The sequence below is a fragment of the Harpegnathos saltator genome, unplaced genomic scaffold, assembly GCF_003227715.2.
Source record: "Harpegnathos saltator strain DR-91 unplaced genomic scaffold, Hsal_v8.6 scaffold557, whole genome shotgun sequence".
NCBI classification, from domain to species: domain Eukaryota; kingdom Metazoa; phylum Arthropoda; class Insecta; order Hymenoptera; family Formicidae; genus Harpegnathos; species Harpegnathos saltator.
In genome coordinates, this window is record NW_020230379.1 from 249910 (window position 1) to 270229 (window position 20320).

The window sequence follows — 20320 nt, forward strand, 5'->3', positions numbered from 1 at the left end:
TACTATCGGAGACACGTCTCTCGTTGAAGAACGCGACGCAGAGCGTGTACACGCGACATTTATAACTTCCGATCAATATAGGCGTAAAACGCGAGTGAACGGCAACGCTTCTAAATCAGCGAGTAAAAGACGTTTAATCAATTGAAACACACTGGAATGACCGACCTCGCAAAATTCTACTACGATCCTGCACACTATGCGGGATACTCTACGATAAAAAATCTTTTGCGAGCTGCAGGACCTGGCTCCACGCGTGAAGAGATTATTCGTTGGCTTCAGACGCAAGATGCATACACACTTCATCGACCGACACGGCATAAATTTCCACGTTTGCATTACAACGTCACGAATATCGACGATCTGTGGGAGGCTGATTTGGTTGAACTCGCTAATCTCCGAAATTACAATGAAAGCTGTTGTTACTTGTTGACAATCATTAATGTGTTTAGCAAATTTGTCTGGGTAGAACCAATACGAAGTAAGACTTCAGTCAGCGTGACGGAAGCTTTTCGTCGCGTGCTCTCAAGAAGCAGAGGGCGAGTACCAGTGTGGTTGCAGAGTGACAAGGGTAAAGAATTCATCGGTCAAGCATTTCAAAAATTTCTGAAGGAAAAGAACATATGTTTTCGCACGGTGCGAAATCCTGATGTCAAAGCAGCGGTGATCGAGCGCTTCAACAGAACGCTCAAAGAACGTTTATGGCGCTATTTTACACACAAAAATACACATCGCTACATAGATGTTTTGCAAGGCATCGTGTACGCTTACAATCACACTAGACATTCAACCATTAAAATGGAACCGGCAAGCGTCACGTTGGAAAACGCACGCATCGCTCGTGAACATATGCAACAGCGATACCATCATCTCGATAAACTCGATCGAAGAAATCATAGTCGACGAGTTAAATACAAAGTGGGTACACTAGTGCGTGTCAGTAGAGCGAAAGGAGTCTTTGAGAAAGGATATGAGGTGAACTGGACTGAAGAAATATTTCGTATTCACCGTATTCTCGAATGGCGAAATCCCCGTGTGTACGAATTGAGTGATCTGTCAGGCGAAGTGATCGATGGGATATTTTAGGAGCAAGAACTAGCCGGGGTAAACAAAAACTTACAAGAAGAAGAATTTATCGTGGATGAGGTGATACGACGCTGAAGACGAGGAGCTAATAAAGAATTTTTCGTCACTTGGCGGGGTTACCCTTCTAAATTCAATTCCTGGATGCTGCTTCGAATATAAAGCTGCTTCCAAACCATAATGGGGGAAAACCAGTTTCTCATGATACTACCGAGCAATAGTAGCATGCGACACTATCCCGAAAATACAACTACTTCATTTATTACGAAATTGCCTCAAGAAGTAAAGCTGATGGGAAGTTGGCTTATGGGAAGTTGCGCTTAGCGAAATTTAATTCCCCGTTAGTTTTTTACACGTGCGCTCCGAGGAAGATACAGAACTCGTATTCATTTCATTGCCGCGTGAAAATATTAATAACAAAAACGCCAAATCAATCATCATAAAAGGTAACGACCATCTACCCAAATTCGGGCTTACCCACATAACCTCCGGTGTTTACACCACGGTGAGCGAACTGTTAGTCTTTAAACAACGCTAGCTCATTACTCAAAACTCACATTGCCTGGCGCCAGGATCCTCATCAGGGTAGTAAAGTAACGGTGTACTGCATATGTGATATTAAAAAATGCAATAGTCTTCATTTCGTGAAGTTTTCCAACAAAGTGGCTCGTATGCTCGGCTTCGATGTATAACCCGAACGAGGAATTCATTCATCTCGACTTGCCGAAAATTATACAGGGGCGTATAGCGTACCATCCCAATACTGATCGTAATGCGAGTCCCCAGAAAGTTAGAGAAGGAAGGTTTTACTCTTTTATCACGTCAAAACGTGAACTTATGTCCGACGAACCAGCTAGTACGGTGCGGGGTGTACCCGATAAACTCTTTATTTATTGTGACATTTGTGAGTCCTATATAACGGGGTGAATTCTCCTCTTCTCCGTGTAGTCCCCATCGAATACAACGGTGGTAAATATGCTTACGGCCGTAATATGGTGAAGCATTTTTCACCGCCGAATTATATTCCATTACGGTTAACATGTTTTCGCACGATCGAAATAGATATAAGAGATCAGGTTGGTGAAAGAATACTATTTGAATTTGGGACGTTAACAGTTACATTACAATTTAGACGTCGTGATTAGCATGATATGACACATTATTTAGAGTATTACGAAGCGCAATCCGAGGGAAGTCGCGGCGGTGGAATTCCGCGAGTTTTTGTAGGATCAGCGTAGTCATGGTATCGGTAGTTTTCTCAGTGGTTTGTTCAGTCGTGTGTTACCTTATCTGGCCAGTGGTGCGCGTGTCGTTGGAAAAGAAGCTCTACGCGCAGGGATTAATATGCTCGATGACGTGGAGAATAACACGCCATTGAAAGCAGTTGTTAAAACGCGCCTCAAGGAATCAGGCTCAAATCTCAAGAGAAGAGCGGAAGAACACATTAACAAACTGATGGAGAGGTCTGGATATATAACTCCTGCGAACATCGGAAAAGCTCAGATTCCTTTCGTCACGCTAAGCGGATACAGTGACAAATCATCTGCACCCAAATGTCTAATCAACGCTTCTAAATCAAGTAAGAGGAAAGAAGAAACATACAGGGGAAAAAACGGGGTAAGAAGCTAGCGAAGAAGCCGGCGAAGAAGCGTTCAGTGAAGAAAAGCGGGAGAGGTCTTGTTAAATGTCGGGGAGTTATCAAGAAGCATAGCGTGTCAAACATTTTTTCCTAAATAACAACAACAAACGCGTGCTTTCGAAGCATGTCCTTTCTTCATACGCATTCCTGTGAATGTTTAAAGAGTGAACTCGATTTCTTCACCTTGCCGCCTACAAACCAGCATTGATAATTCACAATGGATTCACTACAAACCCGTGTCTTCTCTCACGGACGACACGCCCATCGAATTCGTCGTACCCGGGCATGGAGAAGAATACATAGATCATGCTTACACCATGCTGTCGCTACACATACGAGTAGAAACGGAAACTAAAGGGTTTTTTAATAAGGGCGGGTCGATGTTGCAATGGAATAAAATAAGCTGTGTATGAAGTATTAACGAAATTCTTTTTTTATTTGAAAGGCCCATGTATGCCATTATGTGTGGAATATAACATCATTCAAATGCCCGCCGCGGCTTCTCACGGTGGCACGGATCCGAGTGGTCCAATTTTCAATGATTCTGCCGCATAGATCCGGCTGAATTTGAGTGATGGCCTGGGTTATGTTGACTTTAAAGGCATCGGTCGATTGCGGCTTATTGGCATAGACCTGCGACTTCAGAAAACCCCACAAGAAAAAGTCTAGCGGAGTCAAATCGCACGATCTTGGTGGCCAATTCACGTCACCTCTGCGAGAGATAACCATACCCTCAAATCGTTCATGCAGAATGTCCATCGTGGCGTACGCTGTGTGGTACGTAGCGCCGTCCTGCTGGAACCACATGTCGTCCACGTCCATATCGTTCAATTTGGGCCAAAAGAAATTGGTTATCATCGTTCTGTAGCGCTCGCCATTGACGGTGATGGCCTCACCAACGTCGTTTTCGAAAAAGTACGGACCAATGACGCCGCCGGCCCAAAATCCGCATCAAACAGTAACTTTTTGTGGATGCATTGCTACCTGTTGAACCTCGTGTGGGTTGGCGTCGTGCCATATACGGCAATTATGCTTGTTAACATAGCCATTCATCCAAAGATGCGCCTCGTCGCTAAAGATGATTTTTCGGCCAAAATTGGGGTCCTCTTCCAAATGCTCCGAAGCCCAGTCAGCGAATAAACGGCGTTGTCTATGATTATTAACTTTGAGCTCCTGGGCCAGTTGGATCTTGTACGGGTGCAGGCCCAAGTCCCGACGCAAAATTCGCCAAGTTGAAGTCTGCGAAAGACCGAGTTCTTGTGCACGGCGAGGAATTGACTGCCTCGGGTTATCCTGCACACTTTCACTTACAGCGACGATGTTCTCGGCCGATCTAGCGTCCCTTTGACGTACGGGTGTTGGCTGATCGTTTACCGAACCGGTCGTCTCGAATTTGGCCACCAAACGTTGGAAAGTCGACTTTGAAGGGCCACCGCGTCTGCCGTAAAATGGGCGCAACGCGCGCAACGTTTGCACTAACGAACACTCAGTTTGATAATAAAGTTATATCATTTGGACGTGCTGCTCAATCGTGTAACTTGTCATGGTGATTTGGCATCAGTGATTGAATAATAAACAACAGGTTAGACAGACGCCGCCAAAACAACATGGCCGCCACAAGCTGCCAACATCGACCCGCACAAATTGAAAAACCCTGTATATATTGCGGCGGCAAAAGTAGGCCCACTAAACCATATACTGCATTCGATGTTCAATCAAATCGATGTATATTTCAACCAAAAGCTCGTGTCTCCTCCAAACAATGCTTACGCTTACCGCGCTTACATAAAGGTGTTATTAAATTATGCTTCACCAGTAAAAACCTCCCACCTGGCTTTGTGCCTGTGGTACAATGATACGACGGGGAAGATGGACGCTCTACCGGGAGCGACACTATGCAATCACGGACTCGACAAGCGAGCCGCTTTTGTACAAGGAGGACAAACACTGGATCTCATCAGGACATCTTCACTGCGACGTCTTCAATCAAGATAAATTCTTGATCAACGGTATCGAAGTGCGCATGAGGCTTGTTCGTTCAAAAAATTCTTTCTGTCTTATGGAGGGAAATACTATGTCACGGATACGTGTTTTAGATGCTACACTACTCATCAGAAGAGCTAGAATAAATCCAAGTATATTACTCGCTCATACAAAATGTTGACCAGGGCTACTGCTAAATACTCGTTCACGAGAGTCGTTCACGAGAGATTAACGAAGTTAAATCATTTCACGATTCATAGTGGCGTCGTAGGAGAAACACTGGACGTCATTCTTGGACAAATACCGAAGCGTATAATTGTCGGTTTTGTCTATAACAAAGCATTTAACGGTGCCCGACATTTAAATCCGTTCAATTTCCAGCATTATGGAATAAATTTCTTTTCACTGTATGTCGATGGAACTCAAATCCCTAGCAGCAGGTCGTTATAGCCAAAATTCTCTGGTAACGAGATGCTCTACGCCGAGGCGTATCACATCCTTTTTTCGGGAACGGGTATTCACCTTTTGAACGAAACTATTTCTATATCCAGAGAAGATTATCCTGCTGGTTATACTCTTTTCGCCTTCGATCTCACTCCTGATCTATCGGCTAATTGCGCTGCTCAATGGAACCTTGTGAAACATGGTAGTTTGCGAATGGAAGTACGATTCGAAAAAGCTCTCATAACAACGATCAATTGCTTAGTTTACGCTGAATTTGAAAGCGTGCTGGAAATGGATTCTTCTCGTCAAATCATTGTAGATTATAGCGGTTAAAACGAGTCTCCCACTTTTCTTTTCGACGTAATTCCCCTCCCAATGTAAAGATTTTTAACATCATAACCCTCCTAAGTAAAAGTTTTGATGAAAGAGTCCAGTCGACTTCCAGGCGTGAAAAGTATAGTTTCGGGGGAAGCAGAATTGCGTATACAGAGGGAGCATGGTTGTCATTATCGAAGTATAATGTTTCCGCGATAGCAACGATGTCTATGTGCTCAAGGAGGTGGCTATTGTCGGTATTAATGAGTCATTCGTCGGACATTGGATCTTAGCTTCAGAGTATTTATTTGCGGAATTGAATGAAAAATCAAGATAAATAATTGGCTTTCGCAGAATTATCATGGTATCGAGTGGTACGACGGGGAAAGCAATCTGAAATATTTTTATCCGCGGTTGCGTGAAATTACGAGTCATATTCGTGACTTCATGACAAAGGACAAGGAAAAAGCTACTTGCAAAATTTACTAGTCCGAAACGTGTATAATCTGGAGAATATCTCGCCGATGTCCAGTGATCTTTCATCCAGCGAACGTGTAGAAGCTTGCTCATTCCACGCATTTAGAAAACAGTCGTTATCACTGTGCATTACGCAACGCATACAAATTGAAACACTGGTCAAACACATCGAACAAAGCCAAATCAACATCAGGAAACGTGACAACGTCTATGTGACTCAGTGCTTGTCCTCCAAAATTGACGAGGAAGAGAGTAAAAATAGCTATTCCTACAAATCGGGGAGTGAAGAGCCATCGACTGAAGAAGAGGAAAACGAAACAAATATTGAGTTGGAGCATTCAGTCGAACCGTCGTGGACTATACGTTACTACAATTACGTTACTACAGCTAAAACGAAATTATATACAATGAATTCGCTCGAAATTCAACATGCGCTGCAACATCTCAACGCCAGATATACAGGCATCTATCCAGCCGACAGACTACCGAGGGTGTGGACGAGATCGACGGCAATAGTCGCTAATACGGACAATCACGACCGTCCAGGACAGCACTGGGTCGCATTCTACATCGATCAGAATGGAGCAGCCACATACTTTGACAGCTACGAGATGCCGCCCTGGGACTCGCGATTTCTCTTGCGTCTTAGAAGAAATTCCGCCACTTACCGATGGAATACCTCTCAGTTACAGGGTCTTTTATCGACGACTTGTGGCCATTATTGTTGTGTTTTTCTTTACTTTATGTGCAGGGGTTATAACCTCAATGCCTTTAAAAATTTGTTTACCAATGATTGCGAACGAAACGATCAGCTAATTGTACGAATGTATAAGAAAATCTTTTGTCAATGTAAGCGTAAATCACTAGATCATCATATCCCTATGTACCAGGTTCAATCCTGTATTAGAAAAATGTATATTTTATTTTAATTATATGTATTAGAAAAATTTTGTATATTCCTTTCTTTCCGTTTGTATATTCTCTTCTCTCTTCCCTGTGATCTCCAATTCGCGGTAACAAGACCTGTTGTAAACTTTTAGAGTTTGAAAGCGAGGGGACACACACAGGTAAAAATATTGAGGTAGACATAGACCGGAGGTATCGTCTTCTAACAATCGCTGAGTAGTTTTTATCTTTGAAATTATCCTTATCTGCTCGAACATGTGCACACACGCTCGCGCGCCTCAAGAGCAGGGGCCTCAGAGCCACGAATCCATAGGGCTTAGAATTTTCGAAATTTTCCACGCGTGAAGTCAATACTCTACGTATGTATACAATATATCTAGTTTCCATCAGAGTATAGCAATAGCGTAGCGTATAAGACGCTTGACTCAAGAGCCAACGGACTCTGGTTCGAATCTGAAGAGGACTTCTACAGGATTTTTTCAGAGAACACGCATGTGGGGATGACCACACACACACACACACACACACACACGCACATCTCATCCCGTTATACTACTACGTCATAAAGACAGTTTCTACGAGAGAGCAGCAGTAGTACGGTAGTAAGACGGTTTGACTCGAGAGTCAGACGTCCTCGGTTCGAATCCAACAGAAGGCCTTTACAGGGTTTCTCCGAAACTTGTGATGTCGATACTTTCCATATGTAGACGATATAGCTAGTTTCTATCAGGGTATAGCGGTAGCGCGGTGGTAAGACGGGGTTTGACTCGAGAGCCAGAGGTCGTCCCAGGTTCGAATCTAGCAGGGCCTACAGAAGTTTTTCCAAAACCTGTGACATCGATACTTTCCGTATGTAGGCTATATAACTAGTTTCCGTCAGAGTATAGCAGTAGCGTAGTGGTAAGACGTGTGTGACTCCAAGAGTCAGAGGTCCCAGGTTCGAATCCAGCAGAGCTCACACAGTTTTTCTGCAAATGCAATATGTAAATTAAGTAGCTGATCAAGAGCCAGAATTGCCAACTCCTTAATAATGTCGGCCATAATTTGCTTATTTCAAAAGTCGATTAGTTTTTGCCTATGGAGAGGTATGGCCCGTCAAAACATTCCCCTTCCACTCGATCCGCCGGCGCCGGTGGGCGTGGTTTAGTGTCGCCGACGGGTCGAGTGGAGGGGGAATGTTTTTACGGACCATACCTTCCCACATACTATTATTGAGAATAGTACAATTTTGTTTAAGTTAACCATAAACCTTGATGAATTAGACTGAGTGTTAATATTTTCAATTAATATTTTTCTGTATCGTTCATATTTCATTTGCAAGCTGTATCATGGACCAAACATTTTTACCATGTATCACGCATAAATTGTTGTCTTATATCGTAATTCCTGTCAGTGGTATATTAACGACAGAAGAAACTAAAAGTTCTGTATCGTACAATTGCGAAAAGAGGACTATCGTTGTCAATGGTGCACCAACGATATTCGGCATAAAATTGATTCCTAGGTATAATCGCAATACAACGCAAATCCGAGTGTGTTATTGGGAGTACAAATTAGTTCGGTCCGCTTTTTTGTGTTAAAAGATGTATTTATTTCAAAACAAAATGAATGAATAGATCAATTAAACTATTTTCCATCGCTGGCTACTACTTTTTCCCATTTCTCAAGCAATTTTCGAATTCCATCTCGAAAAAATACTCGTCTTTTGAGGCGATACAAGTTTGGAGCCAATTTTCGATATCTACGAAAGAAGTGAACCTGTGACCTGCCAAATCGTGCTGCATCCTTCGGAACAACCAGTAATCAGAAGGAGCAATGTCCGGAGAATACGGCGGGTGCGGCAAAACATCCCATTAGAGCGTTTCCAAATATTTTTTTACGACTTTTGCGACATGAGGCCGAGTGTTGTCATGAAGAATGCCTTTCAACGTCTCTCGGTTTCAGTTCATAAAGCACCCAATTTCCTTGTTTTTGAATAATTCTCATATCTCTCAATCGTACGGAAACGGCTTGTTGAGTCACTCCCAATGATTCTGCAAGCTCCTCTTGCGTTTGACTCTGATCTTCTTCGAGTAATGCCTCTAATTCTTTGTCCTCGAATATTTTTGGCTGTCCAGAGCGAGGCTTGTCTTCGACGCTGAAATCTCCATCCTTGAAACGTCGAAACCATTCCCTACATGATTTATCAGTTGGAGCAGCGTCACCATAAACTTCAATAAGCATTCGATGGGCTTCAGCTGCACTTTTCTTCCAATTAAAGCAGAAAATTAAAACCTCCCGCAAATGCTGCTTGGTTAACACAAAATTCGACATTTTCAACACTAAAAAGCAAGGTTTTTGTATGAAACTCAAAGCGATATAAACTGAATATTATTGGCAGATGTCTAACCTCTCTGAAACCGCCAAAATCGGCAGTCACTATGAACCATTCATAACAGCCGGAGCCATCTTTTGAAAACGGACTGAACTAATTTGTACACCCAATATTTTGACATGCATAAATGTATGATTGACTGACTCTTTCTTTACACGTTTCTTGTCGTCAGAAAATTGGTTCATTCAACCAAACATATTTTCCGTGTAGACTTGAATAAAACGATAGGACACGATGAGTCTCTAAGCGAATTTTATCATATTCTAACAATTAAATATTTTCCTAACGATAGAGTACAATAGAATACAGTGAAAAGTGTTCATTGTACTCTATCTTTACGCGATATCATTTCTTTCGGATCCGATGCAGCAAAACGATAGATTGCGATAGAAAACAATGAGAATCTCTGTAGATCTCGTCGCTCTCTATCGCTTTCTTCTTTTCGATGTTTTCCTTGATCAAAGAACTTTTGAACCTTGAACTTTACAATTCAATATGAGCTATTTGTTGTACCTCATAAAATAATCTCGTAATTGTAATCGCGAATATTCAGCGGCCATGTCGGCGCGAGCTTAGACGCGGTGCGGCGGGATGTAGGAGCGGCGAGGTAAGGACATGAACATTGGCGCGTTGTCCTTTCTCTCGCCGCGCGCCGGCAACAAATCCTTTGTCGACTAGGCAATGCTCTCTAGCCTGAGCGGCTAGATGCTCCTCCCATAACGTCTGAGCGCGCGCTCATTCCTCAGATTTTTGTCACGCGGTAAAACATGTATTTTGATTTTTCAAAAAAGCTACCTTATGATATGGATACCAATCATTCCCCACCCCCTGGTACGCGGGGGTAAAAGGGGGCGTGAAAATTTTAAATTGAACTAAGGTCGAGTGGGGGCTCATTTGAAAGGTCTTTTCATAACAAACACACCCTTAAAATTTTAAGTCGCTACGACTGCTCCATTAAAAATGACGGCCGTTCAAATTTCGAAATTTCATGCACTTAGTGTTATTCAGGATCAACCGGCTACTTAAAATCAGTTGTTCTCACGGCTACTTAAAATCGGTTGTTCTCACGGCTACTTAAAATCAGTTGTTCTTACGGCTACTTAAAATCAGTTGTTCTCACAGCTACTTAAAATCAGTTGTTCTCACGGTTACTTAAAATCAGTTCTCACAGATCTTACAAGGAGACCCTCAGATCTGTTAATAAAGGATTTTGATGGCTCTCGAATATATTGTAGAGGGACCTCCCCTGTGCATGAGGATCAAAGGGTTTTCCTCAATAGGCCTTAGTTTCGGAGAAAAAAATTTTGAAGTTCCACGCGCCATACTCGATACGTAGCAGCAACTTTCGAGTCAGCGGACGTGGCGCAGCGTCTGCGGTTGCGGCTAGTACGCTGTAGGACCCAAGTTCGGTTTTGACCATTCTTTTTTTATCAATTAGCAAGAAATGTTCATAGCATATATCGTGATATTCGTAATAAGTAAGAACTGTGTTATGATTATGTAGTATTTAATATGTAGGCCAATTCTGGGATAGAAAACTGAAATGCGAAGAATTGGTGGAGACAAATGGTATTTTATTATTGTATGCAAATATAGTTATAGTAATATTAAATAATTCTTACATCACAGATTCCTCTGTATTAAATGAACAATTTTTAGGGTGATACTTATCATAGAAACAGGAAAAACATAAATTCACAGAGCACCATGCACATCGTATAAAAGCATTTTCTTTACAGGCACATGGTTGTTTTAAAAGCGAGACCGGAAAACATAAATCATTAACATTCGAAAATATATTTCTTTCTGCATACATTGTGATAAATAAGTAAATATTCATAATAAATAAGAACAGTGATATTATTCATACTTCACTAATAAATCCCGTTTTATATTATCGCAGTCGATTTTAAATATTATTTGTTTTGTATTCAATGTGATAAGCTTTGCTCTACATTCCAATATTTTGATGGAGACAGTATAGCAGAGGATTCAACGTGTTTGAATTTGGTCGTTGGTTTCTCGTTCGCATTCGACCCGAAGCCTAACAAAAAATTCTTTGTCAAAAGACCGTGGTACCTGATTTAGAAAGAGTGGGGACGTCGGCTCCTCTGTTAGTAAGAAGCAGCAGCCTCGTTCACTTTCACTCGTTCAGGGCTCCGAGAGAGAACGATCGAAGCGGTATTGTGTACTGGATAATTTTGATAAAATGGAATTAGACGACAAATTCAAGGGAAAAGTGACAAACGCGTTTAAATATTGTGAGACCTTGATGCAAAATAACAATTTATTAACAGATACACCTCCAGACGAAATTTCTTCTTCTTCCATCTCGCTTTTAAAACATATGTTTGCTGGGTACTTCGATAAATATTCTGATTTAATTGTTTTTTAATCTAACATTTCTTCTAAAGTATATCTAGAAACTATAAAATTATTGCTGTTTGAGTGGCCACAGAGTATACTAGTGTTGCTGTTAACTCGTTAATATGACAGGTGGTCTGTTCTTTTCAGCTGCACTACTGAACTGGTGCAATAAGTCAAAGTGAGAAAAAATATAGTTGTCTCATTCTAACTTATTGCACTAGTTCCGCAGTGCAGCTGAAAAGAACAGACCAAGGTTTTCTAACCTGTCATCCCAGTCAACTTTAACCATTATTGGGTCTGTTCTTTGCAGCTGCAATACTGAACTAATGCAATAACTTAGAGTGAGAAAAAATATAGTTGTCAGATTTTAACTTATTGCATTAGTTCAGCAGAGTGCAGCTATAAAGAACTGATCCTATATCTCAATTCGCAGTGCAGAGCGACGATTTTGACTTATAGATTCAATTTCTACGCGTCAAAATACACAATATATGTAAGTTTCAGCCAAATCAGAGGTGAGGGGCCTGAACTGAATAATTACCAGCAATCTATAAATGCCTTACCATTCCTTGCATCACAACTTTAACGATTTTAAGCCTAACACATAAGTTATTTATTATGATCTTATGAAAATGATAGTAACTTACCCAATCTGCAAATTTATGTGTAGGGCTGAATATCGTCTAAGTTTTGATGTAAGAAATGATAAGGCTTTTATATATTCATGTCACTTAACTCTATCTTGACAGACGTAGCAAGTACGTCGTTATGATATCACTACGTTCGATGTTTGTCACATGATATTAATATAATATTTTTTTCGGCATCTATGATACATATCATGATATATAATGATAACTTATAATTTTCCAGATGGTATATGTCGTAATCGGCATTTCGAAAGGCCTCTGCGTTCCGAGTTCCAAACTCAAATGCAAGCGGCCTTACGAACAGCTAGGGAGCGGCACAGGCACAGAAGACGAGGGACAACGGCAGGAGGACCAAGGATCCAGAGGGACTTATGGGGCGACGATCGTGAGGAAGAACAAGAGGAAGAGCCCGAAAATACATAAAGAAACAAGAAGGAAATAAACGGTAATATGTTGATTACGACAGTTATGATAATATTTATTTTTATGTTAATTTTTTGAAAAGGTAAAAACTTTTGTATTTACAGGGTATTTACAGATGCGACAATCCACGGTCACAGGAGTGAGGGATTGCCACAGGAGAGAGGGATTGCTGCAGGAGAGAGGGATTCCACATACATGCTCACACACGCACACACATACACGCACACACACATCACACGTATTTCGCAGGGTCACTTGTGAAGTAGCGTGCTGCTCCTACGCCTCACATCACACACATACACCACACATACTCTACCCGAAGAAGGTGGAGCAAATCAGCACTTTTCAGTGCCACATTTTTAAGACGTTGACGTTGATACTGTAATATATATGGCTCTAATAAAAACATTTATATTTTTATTTGTGACTCATTTAATTCCTGAAATAAAAAAATTATGGCATTAAAGCGACAAATTTTATTTAATTCTTGGCGTCAAATTTGTGTCAAACTTTGACAGCAAAGTTTGCTGTGGATTTGGTGTCAATTTGGTATCGCGGCTGCCACCAAGATTTGCTATGGATTTGGCGTCAATTTGATATCGCGTATGACGCCAAAGTTTGCTGTGGATTTGGCGTTAATTTGGTGTCGCGTGCTGGCGCCAAGATTTGCTGTGGGTTTGGCGTCAATTTGGTGTCGCGTTGACACCAAGGTTTGCTACGTATTTGGTGCCAATTTGCTGTCGGATTCTGACATCAAGGTTTGCGCTGTATTTAGCGCCAATTTGCTGTCGGATTCTGACACCAAAGTTTGCTGTGGATTTGGCGCCAAGGTTTATCATGTATTTGGCGTGAATTTGTTGTCGGGTTCTGCCACCAAGGTTTGCTTTTTATTTGACGCTAATTTCTTGTCGGATTTTTGTCAAGCCTTGCTCTGTATTTGACGTTAATTTGGCATCAAGTTGTGTACGCAAAGTTTGTTGCATATTTGTTAACAATTTGTCGACATCATTTGAAATACCAAGTTTTGTTTCAAATTTGTGCTATTTTTGCTGACAAAACTTGTAGTATGTGTTTGGAATTATTTGGCATTACAAATTTGGCTATCTGGGAAATGTGATAATTTCACAATAAAACCATAACCATTCATGTCTTTACTAAGCTCATGTTTTGTCTGCAGCATGCTGATATAATTCTACATCAGATTTGTGGCAGAAACTAATCATGTCCCATACATAATTTGTTCGATTTCTGCCTCTAATCTGCTATCAAATTGCTATATCAAATTGCTATTTAGTTTCTGCTGTCAATTTGGTAGCACAGCATGTCAGCAGGTTCTGTCAAAATTTTGACTGTTAGGCAAAACCATTATATAGAATAGACTACAGTTCTTTCAACGAAGTGAAAATTGCAAAAGTAAATAAATTTACTACAATATTAATAAGTTCATTGATCAATACATGGTGAATTTACTCATTTTTACAATTTTCACTTTATTCAAAAAACCGCAATAGATTCCCTAATTTTTGTGCCATTTTTCTGTCATTAAGAATTGAAAGTAGATCCTGCTCAGAATCTGCTTGAGCTAATTTTGGCTAGCTGGGCTTATAAATTGATTTAAGTTATTAAAAAAGAAAGAAAATTGCAAAAATATTCTATTTCTATGCTTCGTAATGTACACAATAGACAAAGTTTACAAAAACAAGATGGTCTTAGTACTCTGTATGTTTGTAAACATTAATCCTTTCTCTTATTTGATGTTATGTTTATTTTATTGTGTCAGATTGATAGAACTTATAAAAGAAGAATAAAGAGACAGACATATGAAACTTTTTTGAAGAGAATGAAGATGGATGAAATAGTTTATCGGATACATCAGTCAACTCAGCGAAACAATGAGAATACTGATGAGACTACTAATTTGAATGAAAATGATGTGCCTGATGATTTTGAACAAGCTAATCCTAGAGCTAATCCTAAAGATTACAAGCTGATCCTAAAGATTATAAGTGATAATGAGGATATGACCATTAATAGTGAGGATGATGATAGTGAAGCAAATACAAGTATTCAATCTAATGTCAGCCTACAAAGTGAAAGGCAGGATGATAATTTAGATAATAGTAAAAATGATAATGAAAATGTTTTAATTATTAATGAGAATAAGGAAGAAAAGTACCTCATTCAATTAATTCGAGAGTGGACTTTGGAGGGGGTATCATCATTAATATGTCATTAAGATATTTCTAAACGTTATCGTGGCGGTTAAATTACCTTAATGTGTATAATAAATACAAGAACAATTCATATTTTTCGCTTCTGATAATCCAATTCAATACCGCCGCAGTGAAATTCATACTCAATATTCAATCGAAACAAATTCATACTCAATATTCAATCGAAATAGAATTATTGATGCATCGAAATTAAATCATTAGTGAGTCGCAATCGAATCATTCATAAGTCGAAATCGCGTCATTATTGAATCGAAATCGATTCATTATCCCGTCGCAAATTCATCGAAAGGTGTGACATAAGTGAATCAAAATCGATGCTTTTATCAATTAGTTTTCGATATATGTTTTCGACGTCGATTTGATATCATTTCGATAAGTCATTTCTCGTTGGGTCCTAACAACACAGATATCCAGGGAACGTCCTGCATACATTCTGAGGATATAGCAATATCCTCAGAATGTTCTTGGGACATTCCCAGAAGTTCTTGTACTGTCAGGGATAACTATTCATTATCATAATAACAGGAAAATATTCGGAACATTTTACATATTTTTTTGACTCGATTGGAAGAGAAACTGTTGTTTAATAGACAAATCTTTTTATTTTAACGTATGCTGTAATAATTTTTGTCATGCAATTTCTCACTTTTGACATAATTAAATAAAGATAGTCTCAGAGAGGATCCATAGAGTCATAATATATATAAATTAATAAATGTCATTAGACGAAATATTGAACTAATATTAACGCTGTACTTACATTTCAGATTAAACAATTGTTTCGAGTTGTATGCGAGGATTTAAAAACATCGGCCCATATTCAGAACGCGCTAACAAAGATATTAGCGCGCTAACAAGCCGAGATGTTAGCGCTTTTATTAGCGCGCGTATTCTCAACGCGATGATAGCAGCGTTTTGTTAGGGCACATCGATAATCACGCGTGTTTAGCAAAATCCCTATTCAGAACCACGAATAAGTCGTAACAGCGCGCTAACATATCAATATCTTAGCAGCACGTGATGAAAGTGGTCAGGGCCATGTATAAGCGCACTAACAACTCCTGTCACATTTAAAGAAAGCAATGGAGTACATTCGCGTGATGAATGATATACGGGAAGTGCAGGATGTTGCACAGTTACGAGAAAGGACGCCGCAAGTTTTTCGTGACAGAATTGATCCGTTTGGAACATTAAATGATATTGAATTTCGAAATCGGCACAGATTGTCAAAAGAATCAGTGCGGTTGTGCGTAGGCTTAGTAGAAGAGAGGTTATCTTCTCAGGCTGGGCATATAAAGAATGTGTCACCAGCGTTACAAGTGCTGATCGCCTTAAGATTTTATGCCAAAGGATGCTACCAGACGGAGTTAGGTTTGTATTATTTAAAATAACACATATATATTTTGCATGGATTCAGTTACAATTATATAACGAAGTAAATTAACTACAATTAAGTAACTTCACCCATATAGAATATGTAATAATAATATATACAAATTCAATAATAATATATTAATGAAAATAATTAAATATATATATAAATATTAATATAGTATTATGTGGGTATGTATATAATCATCAATATAAATTTCTTAACAATAATGTTTATGCAATATATTTTTGCAGGTGATCTACATGGTGTGTCGCAGCCAACAGTATCTAGAATTGTGGCAAAAGTGGCTGAGGCCATCGCCAGTCATTTGCCACATTTTGTACGTTTTCCTGATGCCAGAGAAGTTCTGCAAACAGATTTTTACAACATAGCTCATTTTCCATAAGTAGTAGGGTGCATTGATTGTACACATGTACATATTAAATGCCCTAGCCAGGAACAAGTATGTTATATGTGAACCAAAAAGGCTTTTATTCGATAAACATGCAGGTGGTCTGTGATGCACAGCGTCGAATTCTCGATATTGTTGCCAGATGGAGAGGTAGTGCTCATGACTCCCGGATATGGAATTCAAGTCGTCTGAAGGAGAAGTTTGAGGTAATTATAATTATATAGAATTTACACAATCTTATGTATACTTATCATAAAAATATTCGTATCTCTAATTACATTACAAGAATATTTTGTTTTATAACAAGCATTTCGTATCTATTATTTATATTATAGGAACGCAGAATGACAGGAATTTTATTAGGAGATGCTGGTTATCCTTGCAGACCATACCTCCTAACTCCATTCCTGAATCCTCGAACTCCTACTGAAGATAGATACAATCGGGCCCATATCCGCACACGTCTTACTATTGAAAAAATTTTTGGCGAGTGGAAAGGAATGTTCAGAGGATTACGTAATGACATGCAGATCAGTTTAAGAACAGCAAAGCTTGCAATAATCGCTATGGCAGTTCTCTCCAACATACGGAAACAATATGATAACTTCGAATATGGTAAGCATCGTAAATCCAAATCCAGTATAAACACCAACAGTAACAATACACATCGTTGTTATAATTTCTTGTTCAGCAATGTAAATGCAATGTAATATATATATTATATTGCATTTACATTGTTTAGTGAGAAATTGTAACATTGATATAATATGTTATTGTTATTTAGTATTTAGTGGCAAGTATAATAAAAGGATACTAATTACAATGTAATATGAGTAATGAATATATATATACTGATATTAAAATGAAAACATATGCACTAATAAAAATTTGTATAATTGTATAACATTCTATTCTCTACATATGTAATATGATATATTCTTGTTGAAGAGCCAAATGATGAAGAGGACGACGGTTATAACGAAGAAGAAGAAGGACCTGCTGTTTCATATGCAGCCGCACGACTTGGCGCAGCATTTCGTTTGGATTTTGCACAACGTCATTTTGGCTGATCGTTTTTTGCAACATTGAGCTCATATTCTTCACTGCAACTGTTTGTTGAAAGTACTTCTTTCTACTTGGATATCACGACTCATTTCAATACTGATTTTGAATACAATATCATTTAATATTTCTAATGGAACAGATTTGTCATTAAACATCCTGCGTTCCCCAATAAATATAAATAAATTATACTACATTTTTTACAAAATGTTCAGTTTTCATTATTTCTTACATCCCATACCTTCTATATAAAAATAACAGTCTATTTAAAATAAAAGAAACATTCAGTCTTTCAAATAACAAATTCCAGTAAAAGTTAACAAAAGCAAAAGTTATATAATTTAATTAGTTATATTTAACATTAGTCATTTATGAATTCATATTGGTTATTGAAATTTTCTAATGTTTTCCCTAACTCTATCTTTAAAATCTTTATTTTTAATTGTTGAACTTTCTTTTTTTCTTCTATTAATTCAATAGTTTTGCTATGCTCGTCTTCTAACAATTTTAATTTAAATTCGTGCTCTTTTTTATTGCGTTCACTTTCAGCAAGAATTTTTTCTTTATGCAGGTTGAACATTGCTTCTTCAAATCCTGACATATCTTTCTTCCTTCGCTTTGCAGGAACAACTTCCTCTGAGGAGGCGATAATCAGAATGATGAATTTCTTCTGCTACTTTTTCAGATTATTCTTCAGGCATTAACATTCTACAATTCAATTAATTCTAAACAAAATATGATAACAATAGTATTTATAAATTAAACATGGGATAACGAGTGCATAGCGAATGAGATTGCTGAAAAGCACTGTAAAACTGTTATATTCCACTGTATGGTCTTGCTTTGATCCTGCATGTAATTAACTGGAAACTGGCGTAGTTTTTCTAAAATGATGTACCTAGCCGCAATGATTCGTCCCCCACTAGATCTAGAGAGGCAAGCCCAAACGATGCCCGCTCTGATTTATCTACAAGAATTATACATATGTATAATGTACACATGTATAATTATTGTAGATGAATCCGAGCGAGCATCTTTTAGGCCTGCCTCTTTAAATCTAAAGGGGAGGGGGGACGAATCACTGCGGCTGGGTGTATACAGTTTTCTTACCCTGTAGCAGGATCCAGAAAATAATTGTTTATATTGTGTGTTCCTTCTTTAGCCTGTGGACTGCATCTCTATATACATTCGGAGAGAATTTATTATTTAATAAATTTTATGTATTTTGTAACTTTGATATTACAACTAATAATTTATGATATAGTTTTACCATTGCATCACTATCAAACATATTTTCATCTTCCTTAAAATCTGCTGGAACAATTTCTCTGAGCATATCGTCCAAAGGGGAAAGTTCTGATTCTTGTGGACCACCACCAGTACCTTTTAATGCTTTTCTATGTGCCGTAAAATTTTTTTTCGCCTGTGTTTTCCAACGTTGATACGCACCGCGTACCTCCTTCCATTCTCGCGTAACTCCTATTGCCGATATTGTTTGGGCAATATTTTTCCATTTTTCCTGCCGAGAACATTTATTTTTTACACTATTGCTCTTGTCTTCCAGTATACTTTTATTCTGGAAGACTAAGTCAATTATTGTTTTCTTTTCTTCGGCAGAAAAATTTTCCCTTCTCTTGTCATCTATAAAGCTCATCTATAAAGATACGAACATGTATATTTATTAAAATTATCTGTTGTTAAGAGCAAGCAATGAATAATAAATAAGCAATGTAACAAAATTATAAGAATGAAATGTAAATTAATATAATAAATAAACTTATTATACACAATTTGACAATATATTAGAGCACTCCACTTTTCAAAAATCGTCAACGGACATTTGAACATCGCTGGACGACGCGCGTCTCGTACTCTTGCCGCATCCACATAGTGATATGAAAAGAACCAATAGCTACATACTGCTCGGAAACGAGCACTCTTATTGGTTGTTATTGCGTCTTTAGGTAATAGTGCTCTGTTCTTGCGTTCTGCATACGAGCGCTAACAAACGCACTTACATCTCGCGTATTTAGAAGCGTATATGTCAGCGTATATGTTAGCGCGTTCTGAATATGGGCCATCGTGTATAAGATTAATGAGACAAATCTTCAGCAATGAATTAGCCATGGAATACAGCTGGTATGGAGCGAAAAAGAAAAATGTCTTCAGCAACTTACAATTGTGTAAAGTAATTATATGTAAGTAAAATATACAATCAGAATATACATACAGAATTGTAAATCTTAGTTTTTAATTAACAGCATAATTGATAATTATTTAGAAGAGGCACGCCGCCTCCGATTTTGCTAAAACTCACATGTTTTATGTATTTTCATGTGTAGAAGCCGAATCTGAATTAAAAATCATTGCTCGACTCTACAAAGCGAGAAAAATATTGTTTAAGATAGAATATGATAGGTTAAGAAACTTGTCATTGCAAGGTAAAGTCTGTTCGTTACACTTATTGTATTAGTGTAGTGCAGTATAACAACTAAATCTCCCCCGTGGACGCCATCTTGCTATGGTGGGGGAGCTTGCGTGTCTTAATGATGTACCGGCGGGGGTTTCGACCCCTGGCAGGT

The 20320-nt window shown here is 38.7% G+C and overlaps 1 protein-coding gene and 1 long non-coding RNA gene across 5 annotated transcripts; both read left to right on the forward strand.

Moving 5' to 3' along the window:
- The first annotated feature begins 11381 nt into the window (after window positions 1-11381).
- On the forward strand, window positions 11382-13078 carry LOC112589618 (uncharacterized). Of its 4 annotated transcripts, XR_003113673.1 has the most exons (4): window positions 11866-11880; window positions 12019-12078; window positions 12459-12680; window positions 12763-13078. It is a non-coding gene; the product is annotated as an uncharacterized LOC112589618 (long non-coding RNA). The 4 variants fall into 4 exon arrangements; XR_003113674.1 differs by lacking the exons at window positions 11866-11880; window positions 12019-12078 and adding an exon at window positions 11382-11399; XR_003113671.1 differs by lacking the exon at window positions 11866-11880 and having other exon boundaries at window positions 11987-12078.
- A 2582-nt stretch (window positions 13079-15660) lies between these two features.
- LOC105189165 (putative nuclease HARBI1) lies at window positions 15661-17928 on the forward strand. Its single transcript, XM_019844125.2, has 5 exons — window positions 15661-16263; window positions 16519-16604; window positions 16775-16882; window positions 17012-17291; window positions 17625-17928. Exons 1-5 carry the CDS (start codon window positions 15975-15977, stop codon window positions 17744-17746), a joined length of 885 nt encoding a protein of 294 aa, XP_019699684.1. The 5' UTR covers window positions 15661-15974; the 3' UTR covers window positions 17747-17928.
- The last annotated feature ends 2392 nt before the right edge of the window (window positions 17929-20320 follow it).

What these genes read in the sequence shown, in the direction of transcription:
- LOC105189165 (XM_019844125.2), top strand. Translation starts at nt 15,975, where the DNA reads ATGGAGTACATTCGCGTGATGAATGATATACGGGAAGTGCAGGATGTT. An exon ending in ATGCTACCAGACGGAGTTAG is followed by an intron (nt 16,264 to 16,518) that starts GTTTGTATTATT and finishes ATATTTTTGCAG; the next exon opens with GTGATCTACATGGTGTGTCG. An exon ending in ATATGATAACTTCGAATATG is followed by an intron (nt 17,292 to 17,624) that starts GTAAGCATCGTA and finishes TTCTTGTTGAAG; the next exon opens with AGCCAAATGATGAAGAGGAC.